The sequence below is a fragment of the Dipodomys merriami genome, unplaced genomic scaffold (genome assembly GCF_024711535.1).
Source record: "Dipodomys merriami isolate MVZ:Mamm:240054 unplaced genomic scaffold, mDipMer1.0.p SCAF_16, whole genome shotgun sequence".
Taxonomy (NCBI): domain Eukaryota; kingdom Metazoa; phylum Chordata; class Mammalia; order Rodentia; family Heteromyidae; genus Dipodomys; species Dipodomys merriami.
The window spans coordinates 12,423,271-12,447,207 of record NW_027202937.1 but is presented as its reverse complement, the minus strand read 5'-3'; the positions used below and the strand labels follow the sequence as shown (position 1 = coordinate 12,447,207).

The 23,937-nt window shown below is 46.1% G+C and overlaps 1 protein-coding gene across 3 annotated transcripts; it reads right to left on the bottom strand.

Moving 5' to 3' along the window:
- Positions 1-1,659: 1,659 nt before the first annotated feature.
- LOC138828296 (tripartite motif-containing protein 26) lies at positions 1,660-23,876 on the bottom strand. Of its 3 annotated transcripts, XM_070024301.1 has the most exons (9): positions 23,745-23,876; positions 12,306-12,491; positions 9,125-9,632; positions 8,889-8,984; positions 7,390-7,620; positions 5,405-5,427; positions 4,424-4,539; positions 4,162-4,194; positions 1,660-3,716 (listed from the first exon to the last, which is right to left on the bottom strand). In XM_070024301.1, the coding sequence occupies exons 3-9, from the start codon at positions 9,560-9,562 to the stop codon at positions 3,034-3,036; spliced, it is 1,620 nt and encodes a 539-aa protein (XP_069880402.1). In that variant the 5' UTR covers positions 9,563-9,632; positions 12,306-12,491; positions 23,745-23,876; the 3' UTR covers positions 1,660-3,033. The 3 variants fall into 3 exon arrangements, with proteins under 3 accessions (XP_069880402.1, XP_069880401.1, XP_069880403.1); XM_070024300.1 differs by lacking the exon at positions 12,306-12,491; XM_070024302.1 differs by lacking the exons at positions 12,306-12,491; positions 23,745-23,876 and adding an exon at positions 23,675-23,693.
- Positions 23,877-23,937: the final 61 nt, after the last annotated feature.

The following is a 23,937-nucleotide window of genomic DNA, read 5'->3' as shown; positions in this document are numbered from 1 at the left end:
CAAAAAATATTCTTTAATGAAAGAAGTATTAAGAAAAAGGACACATTATGATAAAAGGAACACATTTTTTTTTCTGGAACTGGAAACAATTCTAAGCTTTAATCAATCTAGCAATTCTTTAAGTTACAAAAATAACTGGAGCCAAGCACCCATGGCGCACTCATGTACTACTAGGTACTCAAGAGGCTAGTAGTTCAAAGCCACCCCAGGTTGAAAAAGTCTATGAGACTCCAATTAATCAGCAAACAGCTAGAATGGAGCTCTAGCTCAAGTGGTAAAGTGCTATCCTTGAGCAAAAAGGCTCAGGGACAATGGTCCCAGGCTCTGAGTTCAAGCTCCAGTACTGGCATCCAAAAAAAGGGATATAACAACATTTTAGTTACACTTCTTTCTGGTTGGTTGTGAGTCGAACTCTGGGCCTGGGCACTGTCATTCAGCTTTTCAGCTCAAGACGAGCAACTCTACCTCTTGAGCCACAGTGCCACTTCTGGTTTTCTAGTGGTTTATTGGAGATGAGAGTCTCACAGACTTTCCTTCCTGGGCTGGCTTTGAATGGTGATCCTCAGATCTCAGCCTCCTAAGTAGCTAAGATTACAGGTGTGAGTCACCAGCACCCGGCTTAGTCACACATTTTTTAATTCAGATTTGCCTATCACTTATTCATACTTTGTGACAAAATGCTAATATAAAGTACTAGAACCATGAAACAAAATTCTAATAGAGCATATTTGCATAGTAACAAGATTCATCTCATGCATATAACCTAGAACCTTGAACTTTTAACATATTGGAAAATGTCTTGTTGAAAAGGACCAAGACATGGGTACAAAAGCAAAACCATCAATACTGCTATCAAAGTAAAACATTCCATGCACCATATTGATGGCTTCGAGATTCCTTCTGCCATATGTTGTTTTAAAGACCGCTCTTTTATCTTGCCATCGACCAGCAGAATTCCTGTGCCTAGTCATGGGAAAGCCAGCCCCCCTAAGTTGCAGTTGCTCATCAAAGAAGGTCAGGAAGCAGTGAGCCATGCTGTCTGGGCTAGCATGTTCTCGGTGTCCTGCCAAGAGCACTGATAAGAACACTACTAGTTCAGGTACAGTATAGTGACAACTTGTGACTATAACCCACCCTGTTCTTACAAATGTTATTTATGACACAAGATCCTCTCAAGATTCTTCAACTGGGGCTGGGAAGGTGGCTCAGTGGTAGAACGGTTGCCTTGCATTCATGAGGCCCTGGGTTCGATTCCTCAGTACCACATAAGCAGAAAAAGCCGGAAGTGGCACTGTGGCTCAAGTGGTTGAGCGCTAGCCTTGAGGTGAAGAGCTGAGGAACAGTGCCCAGGCTAAGTTCAGGTCCCATGACCAGCAAAAAAAAAAAAAATTCTTCAACCTCAGATATTGACAATGTGATAATCTGGTAAAATTTCTATAAATTGTTAAACTGCTTTGTTAAACAATGTGTCCTTGCTTGGTAATAATTGCTCTGGTGATACCTGAATGAACTGTTTTCTTATCACATACTGGTAAAACTTCTTGTTCAGTCAGCTTCGAAAAGCACCAATTTCCCTCCCTTTGTCATGCTGACAAAGCCTTTCACCAAGACTGACCAGGAAAAAGTAAAAATTACAAGTAAACATTCATCTCTCCAGTCTGTTCATTAAACAAGTCTTTATTGAGCACCTACTCTGCGCCCAGCACTGCACTAGGTGCCTTGGAGAATACAAGTATTAAGAGATGGCATCCACCTTCCAGGAGCTTACAAAACTAGAGGCAGAAGTAAGATGTATGTGGGACTCAGGCAGCATGTGATATATACAACGTGGGCAACTCCGGGACAGTGTGGTGGCTAAGATACCACCCAGATGCAGAGTGGCTGGGAGCAGTCTCTCAGAGCAGGGGGGAGGAGTCAAAACTTGGATAAACAGGAAACAGGTAGAACAACTGGAATGGATAAGGACAAAAACCGGGACCTGACTTTGGCTGGAGCAGGAGCCTGTGTTCAACTGTGTCACTACAGGTGACTGGATTGGTCTGGGATGGGGGTTGGACCCACAGGCAGTACAAAGACACTTGAGATCTTTCCTGACATGAAGATCGAGGGCCCTGTTGTCGACTCCTCTGCCTTCCTTCCCTCTTCTAAAAAAGAGCCCGGCCACTGAAGAGGGCTGGTGGCAGAAGTCCTGGAGATATTGATCAGATCCTCCAAGGCAGAAGAGATTTTACTCACCTGGGTATCTGACCTGGTGTTTTTAGATTCCCAGATTGAGTGATATGTCACAAAGACTAATCTGCAGAGGGAATGTTTTATAGATTGCATATTACCCCCCAAAGTCACATATATCTAGATCCTTCCTCTAAAACCACAGGTAGCTCCAGAGAACCCCACCTCACCGCCTGTGGCAATCTTGCGACGCTCAAACTCTGGAGCAGCCTTTACTGAGCTTCATCAAATAATCCCCATTGGCTCCAGGTGGTCAACTGAAATGACACGGGAACCTCAGTGGATTTGGAGTCAGTATTTCCAGCATTTTCATGTAGCGTCTAGCTGAGTTAGGGTAAGAGGAGGTCTGCTTAAAATGGAAGATTGGCAAGAGTGAATTCAAGCAAGGGGAACCTATAGGGGGTCTGAAAACAGCAAACAGCCTCAGGTATAAGCAATCCTCATTTCCCAGGCCAGCTGGCACAGAATGCCACATTGAACCAGAAAATGCTGCCTCAGCTCCTTATTCCACCACGCGAGCTGGGGCAAAGGGTGGTCCAGCATGAGGAAGAGAGTTCTCATGGTCTTCAGGGGCAGAAGGTCCCATGGAAACCAGCAGGGTGGGGAAGAGCCCAATTAGGGCAGTACAACAGCACTGAGTGAGGCTCGAACCACCGCCATGGGGAGGTAGGTGACAGTGGATTTGGGTCCTTCCTCTCCCCTGCTCCAGGTGCTCGAACCAGGCACCACTTCTCCATCACAGCGTCCTGGAAGCCCATAGAAGTAAAGCTTCTTTGGGTGTGGGGCCCAGGCTAGTGCTGGGACTTAAGGTCTCAGAAGGAGACGTGTTCCTGGCCACTTAAGCCACAGGAAGGGGACCAGCCGTCGGGTGAAGGTGGTGGTAAACGTGTAGATGAGTTCCTGTGACTCTGCATTAGTGAAAGTCACGGTGCCTCCTTCGTAATCCAGGGCGATACCCACTCTCCGGGGCCGCAGCGCTGGGAAAAGTTGGGCCTCGGGGCTGGTGTTGGCCCAGATGCCTGAAGAGGAGAGGCGCAGCGCCCACACGCCATCCTCTGGCCGCAGCGAGAGGTCTCCCTTTCTCTTCACAGTGTCTCTGGCCACCCCCACCATGCAGCTTTCCAGAACTTCCTCCTCTTCTTCCTCCTCCTCCTCTTCTTCATCCCCCAACGATTCCTCATCTTCGTCTGTTTCCCACTCATCATATCCGTCCTCATAGCCAGCTTCCTCTTCTTCTTCCTCCTCCTCTCCTTGCTCCTCCTCCTCTCCATCATCTTCATCCTCAGACCAGCCCTCCCTTTCCACCTCCACTTCCCAGTACACCTTGCCCCAGGTGAAGCCCTTACTGCCTAGCACCCCTGGCTCACAATCAAACTGTTGGGGATACAGGGAGGAGCCCTGGTACAGGCTGGTGTAGGTCACACATTTCCAGTCTTCTGACAGCTGCAGATACCCGCTGGCTGACTGTGGGTCCAGGGTGACACTTACTGTGGGGACAAGGAAAGAAAGTAAGTATCACTAGTGAGCTGGAAAGGGTCCCCCGATCTCCGTGGCAAGGCTGTCACACTGCAAAAGCCAAGGGATGCTATTTACCTCTTGGACTATGTGACTTGTGTCTCTTGGAGCTATGTGGTGGAGCAGAACTGGGAAGCAGGGGTTATGGGTACACAGTAGGGGGCTCAGCAAGAGACTTCTGGACTTAGGGTGCTACTGCTATTTCTCTCAATATAGGAGCACATAGTCAAGCAATGAGAAGAAACTCAGCCATAGAAAAAGGACTGATGGTATAGGATCAAATAACCAAACATGGTACACAGAAGGGTTGACCATCGAGCAAGTCCATGGAGAGTAGGAGAAATGCCAAGGGAGAATTTCTTTAGGGGGACTTTTCTTTATTTGAGGTAAATCTGGGAAGAATATTTATAGACTCACCTGTCTTATATTCCAAGTCTCTCAGCAGTTTTCCTAAGGGGGAAAAAAAATCGAAAGGACAGTAGTGACTTTCAAGCCCACCAAATATGGGCCCACTTTTTACTTGGATGGTATTAAGTATCTGACAAAGTTCCATCCCGGATGGCAAGAAGGAAGAGGCAGCAAACTCTCTGAAGAGGGAAATGGGGAAAGAGGACACTGAATAGCCAAGTGGCCTGGTTCTACACAGTGGCCCATCCTGATGGGTGCTTTCCAACCTTACCTTGGAATTGTGTCAGGCCTCGCTGCAGAGAGAGAAGCTTATCCGAGAATTCTCCTGTCTTTCTTTTAACCATGTGAGGGATGGGTTTCCCAATCCAGAACTTCTTCCGTGGATACCTGAGGAAATGATGGACACATAATAACCTGTGACTAGACTCTTCTTGCTTACCCACATGACAATTATAAAGATTAATTAAAGATTCTATCTCCCGCTGGATGCCAGTGGCTCATACCTGTAATCCTAGATACTCAGGAAGCTGAAATCTGAGGCTGGTGGTTCAAAGCCAACCCAGGCAGTAAAGTCTGTGAGACTTTTATCTCCAATAAATTACCACAAAAGCCAGAAGTGGAACTATAGCTTAAGTGGTAGAGCACTAGCCTTGAGCAAAAGAAGCTCAGGGACAGAGCCCAAACCCTGAGATCAAACCCCAGGACCGGCACGAAGAAAAAAATTTAAAAATAAATAAAAACATAAAACAAGGGGCTGGGAAGGTGGCTCAGTGGTAGAGCGCTTGCCTTGCATGCCTGAGGCCCTGGGTTCGATTCCTCAGCACCACATAAGCAAAAAGAAAAAAGCCAGAAGTGGTGCTGTGGCTCAAGTGGTAGAGTGCTAGCCTTGAGCTGAAGAGCTGAGGGATAGTGCCCAGGCCCAGAGTTCAGGCCCCACGACTGGACCCCAAAAAAATAAAAAAAAATAAAAAAAAAAAACAGGGATCCAGTGACAGACTCCATCTATACCAGGTTTCTCCTCTTCCCACCCTGCCCACAACTCAAGCAAAGGCAGTGGGCCCAGGAGCTGGGGTTCTACAGAGTGTGCACAAGGGCAGATCAACCACCAATCTCCAAGGACGTACTCAGGATTAACCAGAGATGTAGGTACCTTTGGCACAATATTACTCCCCACTCACTAGCATAAACCATGGTCAGGGAGAAGCAACACGATAGGGGAATAAAACACAACACACATAGGAAGCTCATTTACCTGTTGACGAAGTCTCTAGTATCCTAGAAGAAAAGAAAACACAAGCATTAATGTGATCAAATAAGACTGCATTTGTACACAATCAACACTTTTTTAGAGGGAGGGACACAGCAGGGGACATTCTAGTAAAGCAATGGAGACACAAACAAAGGAAGTATAAGGATAGTTACAAGTAACTAGAGGTAAAAGAAGACACGGCCAAGTAAAGACTGGTAAGAAACGGGAAAGCGAATGGGAAAGGAGGAAGAGCAAGCTCACCGAAGGCATGGGTGGTAGGACTTTTGAATTTTGTTCCATGTTAACTAGAAAGCCACCAAAGGGTTTCAAGCAAGGGAAAGATATGTGTGATTTGCTTTCCATAAGGCTAATAAAGGACTTCTAGAATGTATCCTCCTTTCTCCTGTTTAATAGTCAAAACTCCTAGAGTTATAACTGGTACCATCCAGAAAACATTTTCCCAGGTTCTCTCAATTATATCTGGTCATGTGACTACATTCCAGCCAATGGGATGTGAAAAACAGCAACGACTTCAATTTCTAGGTTTTGTCCTTTAAGAAAAAATTGCCAGTTCCTCTTTTCTCCTGAATTTTGGACAATTTTGGTGATGAGGACAACATCCCTAGACACTGGTGGAACAATCAGAAGTAACCCAGCTCCCCTGATGACCTGACAGATGTCTTCAGAAGCCTCTACTTCTGAACTGCTACTAACACAACAAATACACTTGCTTTGTTTGAGCTACTAGACTGCAGCTGGAATGGAAGAAGAGAGGTCAGTCTAGAAGTGGCTGCTGTAGGCCAGGGAGATGCAGATGGCCACAACTAGGGTGATGGCAGTAGAGACGGAAGAGAAGCTACACACTCCTAGGATATTTGAGACAGACTCAAGTGGTCTTGCTAGCCAAGGATAATGGGGGACAGGCCATGGCTTGAGCAGGAGGGAGAATGGCGGCACTGTCTACGTGAGGGAAGATAGTGAAGGACAGGGTAAGAGGAAGGGGGCTCTTAGGAAATGCTGTTTAGATCCTCTTTTCTGAGTCCAGCCACCACAGTGCTCAATATTAATTGAATTTTTTCCACTCATTCCACATATCTTTATTAATTATTAATCTTTCCTACATGCCAGGCACTGGTCTAGAAGCTTGGGAGACAGAGGTAAAAAAAAGACACAATTCCCTACCTGTGTAGAGCTGACATCCTAGCAGAGGAAGCAGACAATAAACAACATAACAAATATAATTATGTAGTAAGTGATAAGCACTACGGAAAAAAGAAAACGAGAATAGGGTGAAGGGGGACAAGGAGAGGGAAGCTGATGTCCTTAAGGGGATAAGAACTAGCTGAGCATTTGGTGGCTCACATCTGTAATCCTAGCTACTCAGGGAGGCTGAGATGGAAGGATCATAGTTCAAAGCTAGCCCGGGCAGTAAAGTCCATGAAATTCTTATTTCCAACTAACTACTCAGAAAAAGCTAGAAGTAGTGCTGTGGCTCAAGTGGTAGAGCACTATCCTTGAGCAAAAAAAGCCTGGTACTGGTGGCTCACATCTGTAGCTATTCAGGAGACCGAAATTTGAGCCAGCCAGAACAGGAAAGTCCATGAGACTCTTATCTCCAATTAATTATCAGAAAACTGGAAATGGTACTGTGGCTCAAAGTGGCAGAGCATGAGGCTTGAGCAGAAAAGCTCAAGGACTGCACCCAGGTCCTGAGTTCAAGCCCCACAACTGGTCAAAAAAAAAAGGCAACTCAAGTCCCTAAGTTTAAGCCCCAGAACTGGCACACACACACACAAAAAAGGCTGAGAACTTAGAAAACAAACAGAATGACCAAAGTGTGGCTGCACAGGACTGTTCTAGAAGATACAGGAAGAACAGCAGGGCTTTACTGCAGAGTAGACAAGTCAGAGTTATATCTTGCCTTCAGAGGAGTGGCAATCTGCCCCCTGCCCTGGACCCCCAGTCCCCCACCATGCCCAGCCTCTCACCAGCATGAGCTCAGCAGCTGGCTGTCGTGCCTTGCCCTCCAGCTCAGAGATGACCACGGTCAGCCGGGCAAGCTCCCCAACACCCCGGGTCTTGAACTTCTCCCTGCCCTCTGTGAGCAGCTGCTCCAGGGTGGCCAGCTGGTCCAGAAGATGCTGCTCCCGCTTCTTCAGGAACTGGTGTCCCTGCTTAAACTCTGCCACGATGTACTGCCTCTGCTCCTGCAGCTTCTTCTGCAGGAATGGAAAGGAAGAAGGGTGCCTAGGGGTGCAGGAGGCCTCTCGGACCAGGGCTGGCTCTTTCCCTGTGACCCTCACTCATGGGTTATTTAGCCTTTGACATGGGGAAGCCACTGTGTGCTGCTGGTCTACCCTCCTCTTCCCAAAGACTCCACTAGTGCGGTACAGCTCCCTCCACTGTTTCCAGAACCAACTCTGCTGAGGTTGAGCCTCTATGGTTACAGGTGGTTCTGTGTGGGGTTCTGGGGTTCTGGCAGGAATCTCCTGCATCATACTCATAAGCCAACATACTTTTCCCTTCCTGGACCACATCTGTGTTGCCCCCTTTCAGTAAGCTTTGCTTCATTGATGTCATCTAAAAACTGGTTAAAAACTGGTCAATCTTCCCTTCGGCATCCCATAATACTGCAGAAGCCGATCCTGCTATGTGGGGCAGACTCCTGTCTCCTCAGTAAAACTGGACTGGGGTGCTCAGAGATGGTGTCCTTTCCTGCCTCCAAATCCCCCTGCCAAGTCCAGGGTCTGCCTGAGTCTCCAGTCTTGCTGACTGATGCTCAATTACAGGCACCCATTCATGCCAGGGCTTGAGGGTGCCCTTGACCTGATAGCTATCTCCAGCTGCCTGTCCCCATCTGCCCCTTCCCAGGGCCTAGACCTATTTGCTGAGTCTGGCCCAAACATTCCTTCATGTACACTTTCCCAGCACAAAACTGGAACCATCTTACCCACTCTTTCCCCCTGAAATCCATCACTAATCAAGCACATAAGACACTGCCTATTTTCCACCTACAGCAACCATGGGCTTGGACGTCACTAGACAATCAAAGCTAGTCTCCCTTTCACTCTCAGTTTGGACCTATAGCCAGCTCCCTCCTTCCACACCCTCTAGCTGCCCTCCATTCAGGAAATCAAGTCTTTCCCTTACTTCTTTGAGAGTCAAGTTAGGCCCTCCTTACTCCTCTGGCAAAAAGATGCACCTTCTACACATGGGCCCTGCAGCTGAAGTGAGAGTCACTGGGGGGTGTGAGGGGACCAGGACCCTTGCAGTTTGACTACTCACTCATGGGTCAGATGAGAAATAGACCCAAAGCCTGAAGCACACAGCTAGCTCATATAGCTAAAATCCCAGGTCCACCAGCTACCAGCCCCACATTCATCCTTCCTTGAGCCATGCCTAGAAATCTCTCCCAGCTGCCATCTATTGCCTGGCTCACCCTGCCCACCCCTGCCCAGGTGAACCATGATCTTAGCAGCCCACTCACCAGCGCGGCCAGGATATCAGCCTCTCCCTTTGCTTGGAAGCCCTGAATTTTGTCTCTGTCTCGCCTTAGGATGCTCAGGTGGTTCAGGATTTTTTCCTGTGGAAAGACAAGCAGTGGAGACAGATGGATGCTCTGAGCGAGGACTCAGCCTGTGTCCTCAGCTAGAAGAACCCTTCAGAGGGGTCTAGGCCAGGCCCCTGGGGGAGTGCAGGGCAGCGTCCTGAGGAAGGACTTACCCTCTGGGGCAGGGCGGCCTTCTCCACGAGGACGGCCGTGTGGGGCCGGTGCTCCCGGGACTCGCGGCACATCACACACAGCAACTTGCCGTCGTCCTCGCAGTAGTAGTGCAGTTTCTCATGGTGCCTCTCACACAGCTTCACATCCTGCTGCTCACGGGACGCTTCTCCTGGCTGCCGGCCCTTGTCCACCTTCAGACGCTCAATGTTCTCTACCAGACTGGCCAGCTGCCACACGGGCCGGATGTTCTCCTTCTTGAAAGGCTTCTTACAGAGCGGGCAGACTGGGCGGTTTCCTGAGACAGGGCGGACATCTGTGGTGCAGCTTCGGCAGAAGACATGGCCACAGTCAATGGTCACAGGGTCCCGCAGGTAATCGAGGCAGATGGAACAGGTCACCTCTTCTTCCAGACTGCGCAGTGGGGCCGATGTGGCCATGGTGCCTTAGCTCAAGTTCAAGGGAGGGGGAATGAAGGAGGTCCTCTGTTCACTGGCGGGGTTTCTCCTCCTTGAAAAACCAGACAGGGAGTCAAGTGCAATTAGGAAATCTAGTCCAATCCCCTCATTCCACAGATGAGAAAACTGAGGAACGGACAGAGTGAAGAGGAGGGTGCAGAGCAGGGCTGCCTAGAGCCTATACCTGGCAAGACCCCTTCCTTCTGCTTGCCAAGGAGTTGCTCCAGCGCACCAATTACAACAGAACGATCAGCCACTGACTCTTGGAAACTGGTTCTAACATATACTCAAATCAGTGTTTAAAGGTGCTTGCTCCCTACTCATGCAGTGCACAAACTGTCTGTCCATCTATGGTCCTGATGGAGCCAAAGACTGCTTTAGTTTGCTCCTCTCCTTCAGATGTGAAGAACTAAGAGCAGCAAATATTTTGGTTTTTTTTTTTTTTTTTTTTGTCGGTCGTGGGGCTTGAACTCTGGGCCTGGGCGCTGTCCCTCAGCTCTTCAGCTCAAGGCGAGCGCTCTACCACTTGAGCTACAGCGCTACTTCCGGTTTTCTGGTGGTTTATTGGAGATAGGAGTCTCGCGGTCTTTCCTGCCCAGGCTGGCTTTGAACCGCGATCCTCAGATCTCAGCCTCCTGAGTAGCTAGGATTACAGGCGTGAGCCACCAGCGCCCGGCTTTTGGTTTTTTTTTTAAGCCCAAACTCCAAACAAGCACCAAGGGTCTGTATGTTGCTGTCTCCTTTTAGAAGTGTTTCCCAGGGCTATTCTGTGGTTTGGGTTCAATTCACTCCCCCTAGAAAGCTGGGCTCTCTAAATTCAACCTATCAGCAGAATCTAGCCTGGTTATACTGGATACATTCTCAGCTCTGACTCCCCCATTAAGCTGGCCTGGCTGCTCGGCTCTGCTCTGCTGCTCACAAGAGCAGACTGTTCCAATTGAGCTCATGGCGGAGAGGCCAGCCCCGAGGAACGCTCAATTCAGCCGGCCTTGTCCGCTGCTATGCTGCTGCAGGGAGCACAGGGAGGCACAGCTCAGTCCACAAAGGACTTTGCTCTTGCTAACCTTTTTCTGACCCATTTCTGACCAAGGTTACAAGGCTCCACACAATCTGTCTCCTCTTCCTCCAGCCACCTTATGTACTTTGAGCCTTGATTTATCCATCTATCAAAGGGGAGAGCCATATTTGCCTTCAGGTTTCTCATCAGGTTATATGAAATAATTATGTCATGCATGCTAAGCCTAAGCCTGGTCCACAAAAGGAAACCTAGAAGACCCCAGACCCTCGACTCCCAAATCTAGTGAGTGTTCAAATCACATAGTTGAAAGTAATGGCAAGAGAGTAAATAAGCAGAAGCAGCTACAGTACCATATGTGCTCTGGTACACTAGGCCTCAGGGTGGGTGGGGGTGGCTGCTCTGCTATGGATGCATGGAAGGCAGTCAACGGGGCCCAAAGGTAACTGCAAGCTTGAACCACAGGCAACACTATTACTGATAGCACAATGGAGCCCCAATAGAGCTCAGTGGCCCTTGTCAACAGTGACATTAATAACCCAGAAATAAATAGACTTATAAAGTAAGAATATCTATTCTTTTTTGTGTGTGTCAGTTGTAGGGATTGAACTCTGGGCTTGGGCACTGTCCCTGAGCTCTTCAGCTCAAGGCTAGCACTCTACCACTTGAGCCACAGCACCACTTCTGGTTTTCTGGTGTTTAATTGGAGATGAGTCTCATGGGCTTTCCTACCCGGGCTGGCTTTGAACTGCAATCTATCAGATCTCAGTCTTCTGAGTAGCTAAGATTACAGCTGAGCCATTAGCGCCTGGCAAGCATATTTATTCTTTAAGGATCTATTGTGATAATATATAAAAAATGCTTTATAAAGAGAAAGTACTATTCAAATATATGGAATTATTATACTGTTGATATTAAGTTCCAAATGGAAGCAATCATGGATTTAGATATGTGTGACTTTAAGAGACATAATGAATATGGGGGGGAAAACACAAAGGAAGGGATCAAGAAATTTAACTGGCAAATAAGGTAGCATCAAGGTTCAAGAATATCAGAAATGTTAAGCAAGTGTCTGCTCCAGTTTCCTGGTTTTATTTTTGAGGATAAAGGTGGTTCAACAGCTCTTTCACTTAAAAGGGTTTGAAAGGAGGAGAAGGAAATGGTTCTGGGTGATTTCTGTGGGCTCTGGTGCTCTTTCCTGCCACTTTGTTGAATAGCTTAAAAGTTTAAAAGCTGAGGTTTTTCACTGGGGAAGAGACAGTGTTGTCTTTGGAGATGGGGATTTATTTTGAAATGTACTGGAATAAAAGGACTATGGAAGAGCTCAGCTCATTGGAACCTTAACCCAGGTTCCAATGGACTGAGACCTCTTGAAACAGCATGCAAATTACTGTAGAAATCTAGGGATCACAGGAGAATATAGCTAGTAAGCAGATTCTAGATTATGAGTACAGCTCAGTGGTAGAACATGTGGTTAGCATACATGAGACCCTGGTTTGACTCCAGCAACAAACAAAAACACTACCACCAAACCAAAGACAAAAGGGAGAAAGAAAGAACCACCTTTTCACTGTCATTATAACACAAAGATGATCAATAATACAACTATCAGAAGTATTAGATGAAAAGTTGGGGGGGACAGGATGGTTCCCCATGGTACCACCAATGGATTACTTCCTAACGTAGCATGCTGAGAAGTCCAGTGCTCACCTTAACTCAGTGACAAAAGCCAGCATGACACCAGAGGGCAAGCGGCCATGTTTCCTGATGGAGAACCATGTGCATCTCACAGCAGCACCGATGAAATTTTCTTGTCAAAACTGTCTTGAAAGAACCTAAAGAATCCTTTGGATTTAACTTCCAGCTCACAGAAAATGAGGGCTGTATGTGAAAGTGCTGAAAGAGGATCACGCCAAGAGGAAACAATCAGATAAATCCAGAATGTGAGGCATTACACTAGACAACTGGCCTGCTCTTTTCAAAACAGAGAAAAAAATAACAAAATGTGAGAGATCATTCTTGACTGAATCCTGGTTGGGGGGGGAGGGGCTTAAAAAAACTATGAAAGTATAGTTTAGAGATCATTAGGAGAAATTTGAAAATCAAACTTATTTTCTTAATGGAACTTACTTTCTTAATGGCATTGGTTGAGATTATATATGCTAGTCTATTTGTCAGCAAAGGATGCTGCATTGTTCAGAACTTCATGACTACATTTGAAATGACTCAACAAACAAAAAGTAATTTTTTTCCTAGGAGAAGGGGCTTTAGTTTTCTTTCATATTCTTAAAAGGCTCACACCTGTAATCTTAGCTACTCAGGAGGCTGAGATCAGTGAGCAGTTCAAGGCCCAGCCCAAGCAAAATAACCAGAAAAAAGCCAAGCTGGAGGTGTGTGGCTCAAGTGGCAGAGTGCCAGCAAAGTGGGCAAGCAAATCAAACAAGTGTGAGGCCCAGGGCTCAAGCCCCAAGAAGGAAGCAGGGGTTTGTAACCACCAAAAATATAAAGCCTCTTAATAAAACCCACTGCTTGAATAACCCAGGTTCAAAATGTAGGCTCTGGAACCCAATAACCAAGAAACTAGCAACTTCCTGGCAATGGTGTATATGTACATACATGTTAGGATACTCCTGAAGTTCCACACCCCTCAATGGGGGGAGTTTTGTGCCTCTGGTAAGCCAGAAACCAGTTACAATTCTGCAAACCAGGGAAGACATTGCCAGGGACAAAGCCTGCAGTGTCCTGCCACTCCTCGCAGACAGATCTACCTTTTACTGTTTCCCTTTTCCAGCAATTTACCTCTCCCCTACAAAGTCAAGGGAATGAATAAATATCTAACCTGCATTTGTCCAGACTGGCAGGCCATGACACTGTCATTTCTGGCAGTACATTTTAGCATGTGGATGCTGAACATAATTCTTGGCTGTGAGAATCACTGTGAGCCACATCAACTAGCTGAGAAAGTGTTACTGAGAACATCCACACCTTGTTAGGCAGACACTTGCGGTCCCTGCCTCCACTCCGCCCTGGCCCAATCCCCAGGGAAAAGACATTCCAGCCTCGCTCTTCTCAACAGCAGATGATTTTTGCCCCTACATGTGCTAAACTCTCTCAACACTGTAGCTTCTCATGTTGCACGGCTAGCACCTTCCTCTGGGCTCCATGCTGCCTTGGGCTCCCACAAGCCACAAAGCGGTATTTCAGAAGACACTGATTGCTCACTACTGTAATCCTAGTTACTCAGGAGGTTGAGATCTGAGGATCACAATTTTGATTTCCAATAAACTACTCAGAAAAAGCTGGAAGTAGTGCTGTGGCTCAGGTGGTAGTGAGCTAGCTTTGAGCAAAAGTTTAGAGATGGTACACAAGCCCTGAGTTCAAGACCCAGGACCAGCACAAAAAAAAGAAAAGAAAGGAATGAAGAAAGAAAGAAAGGAAGGAAGGAAGGAAGGAAGGAAGGAAGAAAGAAAGAAAGAAAGAAAGAAAGAAAGAAAGAAAGAAAGAAAGGAGGGAGGGAGGGAGGGAGGGGAGGAGGGAAGGAGGGAGAGAAGAGAAAGGCAACACTGACTCTTCAGATGCATATACTTAGAATAGTACATGGGCTTGGGTCTGGGCCCCAGCCTCCAGGATAGAGCTCTTTTGATTACCATTTTCTCAAGCATGTACCTGGGCCTCCCTTTCCCACAATCATCTCAGAATTTAGGACTCTCGGCCCTGTGGAGCCCCATTTAAGGACCCTTGGGGCTCCAGATTAAACTTCAATTTTATTTTATTTTATTTGTATTTTTGTCAGTCATGACACTTGAACTCTGGACCTGGACACTGTCCCTGAGCTCTTCAGCTCAAGGTAATCGCTCTACCACTTGAGCACCACTTCCAGTTTTCTGGTGCTTAAGTGGATAAGAGTCTCACAGACTTTCCGGCCCAGGCTGGGTTTGAACCACGATCCTCAGATCTCAGCCTCCAGAGTAGCTAGGATGACAGGTGTGAGTGACTGGTGCCTGGCCTAAAACTCAAATTTTAATCTGAAAAAAATAAATCCTCTTAGAAGTAAACTTCTGAGACACTTATAACAAACCTGGAGGACAGAATTCAGGACAAAAAAGCAAGTGATCTGAACATGTAAGCTACAGTGACTATACTCTTAAATTTTATGACCTGGTTGTGGCTGTGGGCTAGGCAGCAGGCTGTCACAAGAGATGGATGGTGCAATTTCTGTGGTTTTGTGTGGGTTTCACTTTCTATTCCCTGGAAGCACCAATGGTGCTGTGAAGGCAGCACAGGCCACACTCACCATCAGGGCCAGCCTCTGGACACCACTGTCAACAGTGCCGATTCCCACAGGGCTCAGAGACAGCCATCATGAGACATAGATGAGACCAGCCTTTAAAGTTTCCTTGCCTCTAGGCAACCCTGCCTTGTGAGAAAATGAAGTTGTCCACATGGGTACCTGGATATTTTTCTGATTTTTGAATCATGAACTCTCTCTTTTTACCTCTAAGAATATTGTTTTTGTTTTTGTCAGTCTTGGGGCCTGAACTCTGTCCCTCAGCTCTTCGCCTCAAGGCAAGCACTCTACCACTTGAGCCACAGCACCACTTCCGGCTTTTTCTGCTTATGTGGTGCTGAGGAATCAAACCCAGGGCCTCATGCATACAAGGCAAGCACTCTAACACTGAGCTACCTTCCCAGCCCCTAAGGATTGTTTTGTGCTCTGCACCAGGGAATACAAGAAGAAATCCTTTATTATCTAGTGGGATGACTTGAAACTGTGATGACACATAAGGAATCATTTAGGAATTTCAACACATACCTAGACCAAAGGAACCAAGATGGTGGAGGTGGGCCAGCCTTTGATATTTTAAACCAAACAGAAACTCCCCAAGTGATTCTATAGTCTGGTCAGGAAAGAAGAGAACCCATTATTTACAGATGAAGAAAGTGAGGGTGAGATCCTTGGTGCACTAGAAGGCAGAGCTGGTGGGAGAAGCACCCTCCACTGCTCCCCACCCTTAGGAGAAAGAGGGATCTGACCACCCATTGCCTAGAGGAAGAGGACAGACTTGAGTGGAGGAACGGATTGGATCAGCAGCAAGGATAGAGCAAACTGTCAGGATTTTGCAGGGGGAGGGTAGAGAAATAGGAGGAACAGATTATGCAAGACTGTGGGCCAGGATAACAATTCTGAACTTTATCCTAATAGCCCTGGGAAGTTAATGAAAGCTGAAGCAAACAAGTAGCACAATTCATTCAACAGTCAAGAGGTATTTATTTATTAAGTGCTTACTGTAGGTCAGGCAGACAGGTCACAAGAACAAAAGAGCAAATCTGGGCTGGAGGTGTGGCTCAAGTGGTAGAGTGTCTAATAAATGTGAAGCTCTAAGTTCAAACACCAGTATCGCCAAAACTAAAAACCAAATAATACTAAAATAAAGGTAATAAAGTGAAGGTAATAAAGTCCCTGTGAATCTTAGATCTATTACCTCTAGTGATGTAACTGAAAGATCCTTTAGGACTTCCATAGGATCTGACAGTGGGGATTAGCAAAACCTCAAGATTTCTAGACTTACTCAAACCTCTGCTGCCAGTACTCCAGCCATTCCTCCCTTTGTCCCTCAAAAACACCCCACTGAAGTACAAAGTGGCAGGGTGCTCATGCAACCACTCTGGTTAAAACTATTAAATGGTTTTCTGGTGCCCAGATAACGCCAAAATTCCTTCCCTTCTTTTCCTTTGAAAGTCTACGATAATTTAGGCCCAGCCCTCATCTCCCAGCTCATCTCCTGCCCCGCTCTCCCTCCAACTCCACCTCAAACCAGAGCCAAACCCAACCCCTCTCCACGCCTTAAAGAAATGCCACAATTTTGCCTGCACAAGACCCTTGAAAACACTATTCTCTCTGCCTAGAATCCCATGCCTTTCCTGCATAGCAAAGCCCTCTTTCAGCTTGAGTTCTCTGCTGAACACCATCCCATCTGGCAACCCTGTCTCGACCTGTCAGACTGGGGCTACAAGCACTCCCTCACCCCAGCTCCCCGCCCCTGCTGCACCCTGTACTTCAGTGTTAAGTTCCCATGTAATAGTACAAAAGTTGGCTGAAGATGCCAATACATAAAGTTCAGACAGAGCACATCCGATGCAAAGTGTGTGCTGAAGGAATGCAAGCAATCCGCCTCTCCATCAAGATAGGAAATGACTAGCAAGGCCTTCAAGTACAGCTGGTGGCTCACGCCTGTAATCCTAGCTACTCAGGAGGCTGAGATCTGAGGGTTGGGGTTCAAAGCCAGCCCAGGCAGGAAAGGCTGTGAGACTTTTATCTCCAATTAATCACCAGAAAACCGGAAGTGGTGCTGTGGTTCAAGTGGTAGAACACTGGCCTTGAGCTGAAGAGCTGAGGGACAGCACCCAGGCCCAGAGTTCAAGCTCTACAACCGACAAAAAAAATAAGTAAATAAATAATAAAAAATAACAGCAAGCTACATATTACCTGTAGGTCATGATATCCAAGATTGGCCCAGGAAGGTAGAGAACCCAGGAGGGAAAAGTCTGGGTCTGAAAAAATGGCTCTAATGGAATAAATTATAAAGATAATAATTGTTCCTTCCCTTTGCTTTAGACCTAAATATGCAACCAAAACCATATATATATATATATATATATATATATATATATATATATATATATATCTCCAAGTTTTCAATCTGAAATGAATAATCACTGCATTTTTTTTCTTTTTTTTTCTTGACATCTTGATGAGGTTCATTCATGTGATGATGAGCTGATTTTGTTCACTTGCATTATGGTTGTATGACATTTTGTATGTGTGTGAACACATACAAAGTGGCCCTGAGTCCTCATAGGAAGGACAGTCTGCTCGGATCTGACAGATCTCCAACCTGCTCTCTGCCACCTGGGTCTTCCCTTAGGAATTCTGAGGAAACACAAGCAGAATCTTCTTGGGCCCTCAACTGTAATTCTAACCCAAGCCTGCAGTAAACAGTCCTACGTTAAGGTTAAAGCAACCTGAATTTTTCACCTAGCCTCAGCAAAACTGCTACACAGCCCAAGACTAGATTCATGACCTTTCTAGGCTTCAGTATCACCATGACAAAATACTAGGGAGAATACCTAGGCCATTCATAGGGGTAAACTGAAATTAACGTCTGGTAGGTACATCAGTATATTTACCATGCAACATAAAGTTATCAAAGGCATCCAAATCAGAATCAACAGTTGAAATCTTTGGGTCAGAAATCTTACTATTATGTCAGGTACGGGTGGCTCATACCTAGCAATTAGGAGGCTGAGATCTGAGGATAGCAGTTCCAAGCCAGCCCGGACAACAAAATCCATGAGACTCTTAACTACAATTAACCAGCAAAAAAGGCCGGAAGTGGAGATGTGACTCAAGTGGTAGAGCACTAGCCTCAAGCAAAAAAGCTGAGAGACAACATCCAGTCTCTGAGTTCCAAGTCCCAGGACCTGCACCAAACAAAGGAAAAGAATAAAGAAAGAAATCTCTGGTGGTTTTGTGCTGATTTCTGACAATATGACTATCAAGAAGAGAAACAGCAGTTTATCAAATTTAGTGTTGTAAAGATTACAAATGGAGTCAGCTAACTCTACAATCATAGGTGAGAGATGGAGATATTGTAACTATTAATACTTGGGAGAAGGGGGCATCTAAGCCAGTAGATGCCAGCAACTAGGGGTTTACATGTCTATCTTGGTTGTACTGGGGATTGAACTCACAGCCTTCTGCTTGCCACTATACCCTGCCATTGGTTGAGTGGAGTCTCCTGAACTTCTTGCCAAAGCAGGCCTGAAACTGACATATCTCCACTTCCCAAAGTAGCCAAGATTACAAGCTTGAGCCACTGCAGCCACTAGAAGTTACTTTTATTTATTTTATTTTATTTTTTGCTGGTCCTAGGCCTTGAACTTAGGGCCTAGGCTCTATCTCTGAGCCTCTCTATGCTCAAGGTAAGCACTCTACCACTTGAGCCATAGCTCCATTTCTGGCTTTTTCTGAGTAGTTTATTGGAGATAAAAGTCTCGCAGACTTTCCTACTTGGGCTGGCTTTGAACCAGGATCCTCAGATCTCAGTCTCCTGAGAGCTAAGATTATAGGCATGAGCCACTGATGCCTGACTTAGAAATTACTAATTTTTATTAACACTAAGACATTCATGCCATCACATATCAGTATCTCTGAAATACAATCAATGACACATCATAATTTAACTGACAAAGTATTTTTCCCATGTGAAGCTGAAAATAAGGGTATATAAAGTAATGGCCTCTCAGATTTGAGGTGTAGCATGTCTCACCAGGGTTCCCAGGACCACCTTCCTAACACGTGGATCTCATCCTTTATTCTCTCATTTTAAAACTCACAAGGGAAACCTGTGAAACCTGTGAATTACCATATTCCTAGAGATTAAAAATCAGTGAGGCATGACCCTTAGGTCCACTTTCTGATTGGGTGAAAAGAGAGGTAACTCCTATTTGTAATCTTAGCTTCAGGAAAGTCCATGAGACTCATTACCAAAAAGCTGGAAATGACACACTGTTGCTCAAAGTGGTAGAGCACTAGCCTTGAGCACAAAAGCTCAGGGACAGTGCTCAGGCCCTGAGTTCAAATCCCAATACACACACACACACACACACACACACACACACACACGTACGTACGCACGCACGCACGCACGCACGCACAAAGCTCACAAAGCCCAACACAATCTGGTCCCAACTTATCCATCTAGTCCCAAATCCTTCCTCACCCCACTGTGGCTAGGTGAACTTGGAAAACACCCTTCACTCCCCACTCTCCTCCCCTGCCCAGCTCCACCTTTAACAGGACTGGTCCCCCTGACTGAGGTTTTTGCTGTGTCCCTACTCAAGCTCCTGCAGCTCTGGAACACTTTGTGTCTGTGAGAACATGACCACCCTGCTTCCTAATGGTATTTTACCTGTCTTCTCACCCAACCAGAAAGTAGACCTAAGGGCCATACCTCACTGATTTTTCTTTTAATCTCTAGGAATATGGCCCAAAGCAAGTTTGTTATTGAATCAGTATCATCCACTGGTTTAGAACTTCTCTTCTCCCTCTTCTCATCTTGTCCCTCCTTTTTTTTTTTTTCCCCATTCATGGTGCTTGAACTCTGGGCCTGGGTGCTATCCCTGAGCTTTTCAGCTCAAGGTAAGTGCTCTTTCATTTGAGCCACAACACTTCCAGTTTTTCTGGTGGTTAATAGATATGAGTTTCACGAACTTTCCTGCTCAGGCTGGTTTTGAACCTATCTTTAGATCTGAGCCTCCTGAGTAGCCAGGATTACAGGCGTGAGCCACCATCACCCAGCTTGTCCCTGTCTTTTACTACAGTCCCATCTCCAACATCACACACCTGCTTCAGCCCTAGGGCTCACATCTTTGCTACAATTACCTACATCTCCTCCAGTCTCCCTCTGTGCGTGCGCGTGTGCACGTACATACACACATACACACACACACACACACACACACACACACACACACACACACACACACACACACACACACACACACACACACACACACACACACAATACAATTTTGGGGAAAGGTCAAAAATCCATTTCTACCCCCCCCCCCCACACACACACACGTTACTTCATGTATTTTCTTTTCTGACCTGGGGAAGGAGGAACCTCTAAATCTGAAATTACCTCCAAGAAAACTCAACTCAGAAGCTCTACCTGAGGTCTGCAGTGTCTGTAAGGCCTGACCAAGTCTGATTCCAGCTGGTTCTTCTCTTGTAGAAAAATGACCACTGTCCTTGGGCCTTCGTTTCTTTAACTTTTAACAGAAAGATAGTGTTTTGCCGGGCACTGGTAATTCTAACACTGTAATCCTAGCTACTCAGGAGGCTGAGATATGAGGATCAAAGTTCAAAGCTAACCTGGGCAGGAAAGACCATGAGACTTTTATCCCCAATTAACTGCCAGAAAATCAGAAGTGGAGTTGTGGCTCAACATGGTAGAGCACTAGCCTTGAGCATAAGAGCTCAGAGACAGTGCCCATGCCTTGAGTTCAAGCCCCACAACAATATAAAAAAAAGTGTTTTGCCAAGTTTACCAGCTTGTGTGAAGTTCAAGAGTCATTACATACATCATCTTTACAATAAAATTTTTAAAAAAATAAGCCTCCACATAAGTAAAACTGTTTCTACTACTACAGAAAGCACTATTATAAAAGGAGGAGCAAGATGTCAACTTGAAAGAGCATCCATGGCCAAAGCTGTAACTTTTTTTTTTTTTTTTGGGTGCCCATCCTGGGGTTTGAACTCAGGGCCTAGGTGCTATCCCAGTACTTCTTTTGCTCAAGGTTACTGCTCTACCACTTAAGCCACAGCGCTACTTTCAGTTTTTTTGGTAGTTTAGTGGAGGTAAGAGTCCCAAAGGGAAAAAAAAAAAAAAAAGAGTCCCACAGAAGCAGGCGCTGGTGGCTCAGGCCTGAAATCCTAGCTACTCAGGAGGCTGAAACCTGAGGATAGTGGTTCAAAGCCAGCGCAGGCAGGAAAGTCTGTGAGACTTTTATCTCCAATTAACCACCAGAAAACTAAGTGGAGCTGTGCCTCAAGAGCACTAGCCTTGAGCAAAAGAGATCAGAGAAAGCACTAGACCCTTAGTTTAAGCCACATGATGGACAAAAATAAGTGTTCAACAGATTTTCCTGTTCAGATGGCTTCAAATCTCCATCCTCATATCTCAGCCTCCTGAGTAGCTAGGATTTTTTTTTGGGGGGGGGGGGTTGGTCGTGGGGCTTGAACTCTGGGCTTGGGCGCTGTCCCTGTGCTCTTCAGCTCAAGGCGAGCGCTGTACCACTTGAGCCACAGCGCCACTTCCTGCTTTTTTCCTGAGATAAGAGTCTCATGGACTTTTCTGCCTGGGCTTTGAACCGTGATCCTCAGATCTCAGCCTCCTGAGTAGCTAGGATTACAGGTGTGAGTCACCGGCGCAGGTTGTAGCTAGGATTTTTACAGGAGTGACCCACTAGCACCTGGCTCAAAGCTGTAACAATGTAAACAACAAAATAAATATTGGATTATAAAGAAAAGGTTAAAATCTGAGTCCATACTGATATAAACAAATAACTGGATAATTGAATACGGGAGAAGAACAAATCTTTCATGAAGAAGAATTTCACCAAGTAATATATGCAAATTCTTGCCCTGAGGCAGGGAGAGTAACTCCTCACTCTTAGACATGGAGTGAACAATGTGACTTCCTGCTAAAGAACACAGTATGCACTGGGAGAGAAATACAGTATTCAACTTGTAGTAATACAATATGTAACTTGGAGAAACCTAAAAAATAAGGGGATTGAGATCAACATCAAGACAGACATAAATCATGATAATGGCATGAAACCCTTGGTATAAATATGGCAATTCTTCCATGATTCTCCTCTAAATAATCTATAAGCTCAGCTTTAGAGGAGGAAAACATCAAATATTGATAGAAAGACACCCTAACAATATACATGTCCCAGGCTATAGTTTAGATTACAGTTATCCCTCAGACGTCCAATTGGAAAAGACTTGCTCCTCACCTCGGTACTATTGGGAGATTGTGAAAATTTTAAGAGGTGTGGCTGAGTGGGAAGTTTTTAGGTCTCTGGGATAGTGCCCTAGAAGGGACTTATGAGACTCCCGTCTATTTCTCTCCCTCTTGTTTCCTGTCTATGAGGTGAGTTCACTCATGAGCCCCCTCCCCCACTACAGGCCTAAACCAACAAGGGCCAACAGATTCTGGACTGAAACCTCCTAAAGTATGCACCAAAATAAAAAGGCTTTTCTCTTTGTAAGTTAATTATCTTAGGAATTTGTTACAATGAAGAAAAGCCGATATAATGGTATTTCTCAAAACTGTCAAGGTCAACCAAAGTCTGAGAAATCTGCCACAGCCAAGAGACATAGCAACTAAATGCAATATGGTAACCAAGATGTTAGAAAAAAAAAAAAAAAGAAAATCGGAATATACTGTTGGCTTAGGCCAATAATAATGAGCCAAGCTGGGGACCAGTGGCGCACGCCTGTAATCCTAGCAATTTAGGAGGCTGAGATCTGAGGATCTGAAACCAGCCAGGTCAGGAAAGTCCATGAGACTCTTAACTCCAAAAAGCTGATAGTAGAGTTGTGGCAAAATTGTTGCTAGCCTTGAGTGAAAAAAGGCTGAGGGGCAGCACACAGACCTTGAGCTCAAGCCCCAGTACCAGCACTAGTAATAATAGTAATAGTAATAATAATGAACCAATACAAATATATGCCAGACTGATGTAGAAATGTTGAAGAAAAGGAAAACAGATTTGCACTATCTGGGAATTCTGAACTAATTTTCTCTATTATTTTATAAATCTAAAACTTCTAAAAGTCAAGTATATTAAAAGTCGCAGTTTTGAGAAAGACTAGAGAAAGTCTCCTTTTAGAAAATGTGATTTTTTTTTAAATTAAAACGGTAAAATATGCTGGAGGTTATCATTTCAGCTAACAGAAGGTTCAGGCATGCATGAACAAATGTCATTCTTCCCTCTTTTGAAGCACACAGTTTGGTGTCAAAATCTGGAATCTACTGGTCATTTTGAAGTGTTTCCCTCTCACTTACTTTACAAAGTTAAATTTATGCACTTTATTTTTCCTGAGACTGAATAGCCAGAAAATGTGCAGGGAAAAGACACGGTTCCAAGTATATGTGGCTAACATCAATTTACTCTGATGTTCAAATAAAAAATAAAAAAGGAAAGGAAAAAAAAAGGAAAGGAAACCTGACTTTGATCATGCAGCGGGATTGGCCATCAACCTACAACGCTCCAAACCACCAGACCGTCATCCGGGTCCCGCGGACTTGGGGCTCCGGGGACTGGAAGGGGTCGGACACAGAAACGGAACAAGACTCTCCAGTTAGGGGCGAACGGAGGGTCAAGCGAGCGGGAGGGGCTCGGCCGGTGGGGAGGACGCCGCGAACTCGCCCCCTCCCCAGCTCCCCCGGCGGCCTTGGCCCGGCTCTCTGCCCCTGGGCCTGGCGGCCGCATTCAATCACCTCGACCTAGAGGCGCGTGTGTGCGATCGCGATTCCGCGGCCTTTCGGATCGGATTCCCCCGCTACTCACGGGTCCAGAGCTCCGGGCGGCGAACCCAGCGCCCCGTGGCGCTCGTCTCCCGCTCCGGTGTGTTCCGGGTCTCGTTCGTCCACGAGCCCAGCAGCGCGACAGCGCGTCCCCGCCCCGTAATCTCCCGGCTCTTCGGTGCCCTCCGCCGAGATTTCTCTCGGGCCGGCTCCGGGATTGGCCCCTGCCGAACTCC

Coding starts and splice junctions, on each gene's coding strand:
- LOC138828296 (XM_070024301.1), bottom strand. CDS start 9,562: ATGGCCACATCGGCCCCACTGCGCAGTCTGGAAGAAGAGGTGACCTGT. Junction 5,428..7,389: donor CAGCTGCTGAGCTCATGCTG/GTGAGAGGCTGG, acceptor CTTTTCTTCTAG/GATACTAGAGACTTCGTCAA. Junction 4,195..4,423: donor AGGCCTGACACAATTCCAAG/GTAAGGTTGGAA, acceptor TTTCCCCCTTAG/GAAAACTGCTGAGAGACTTG.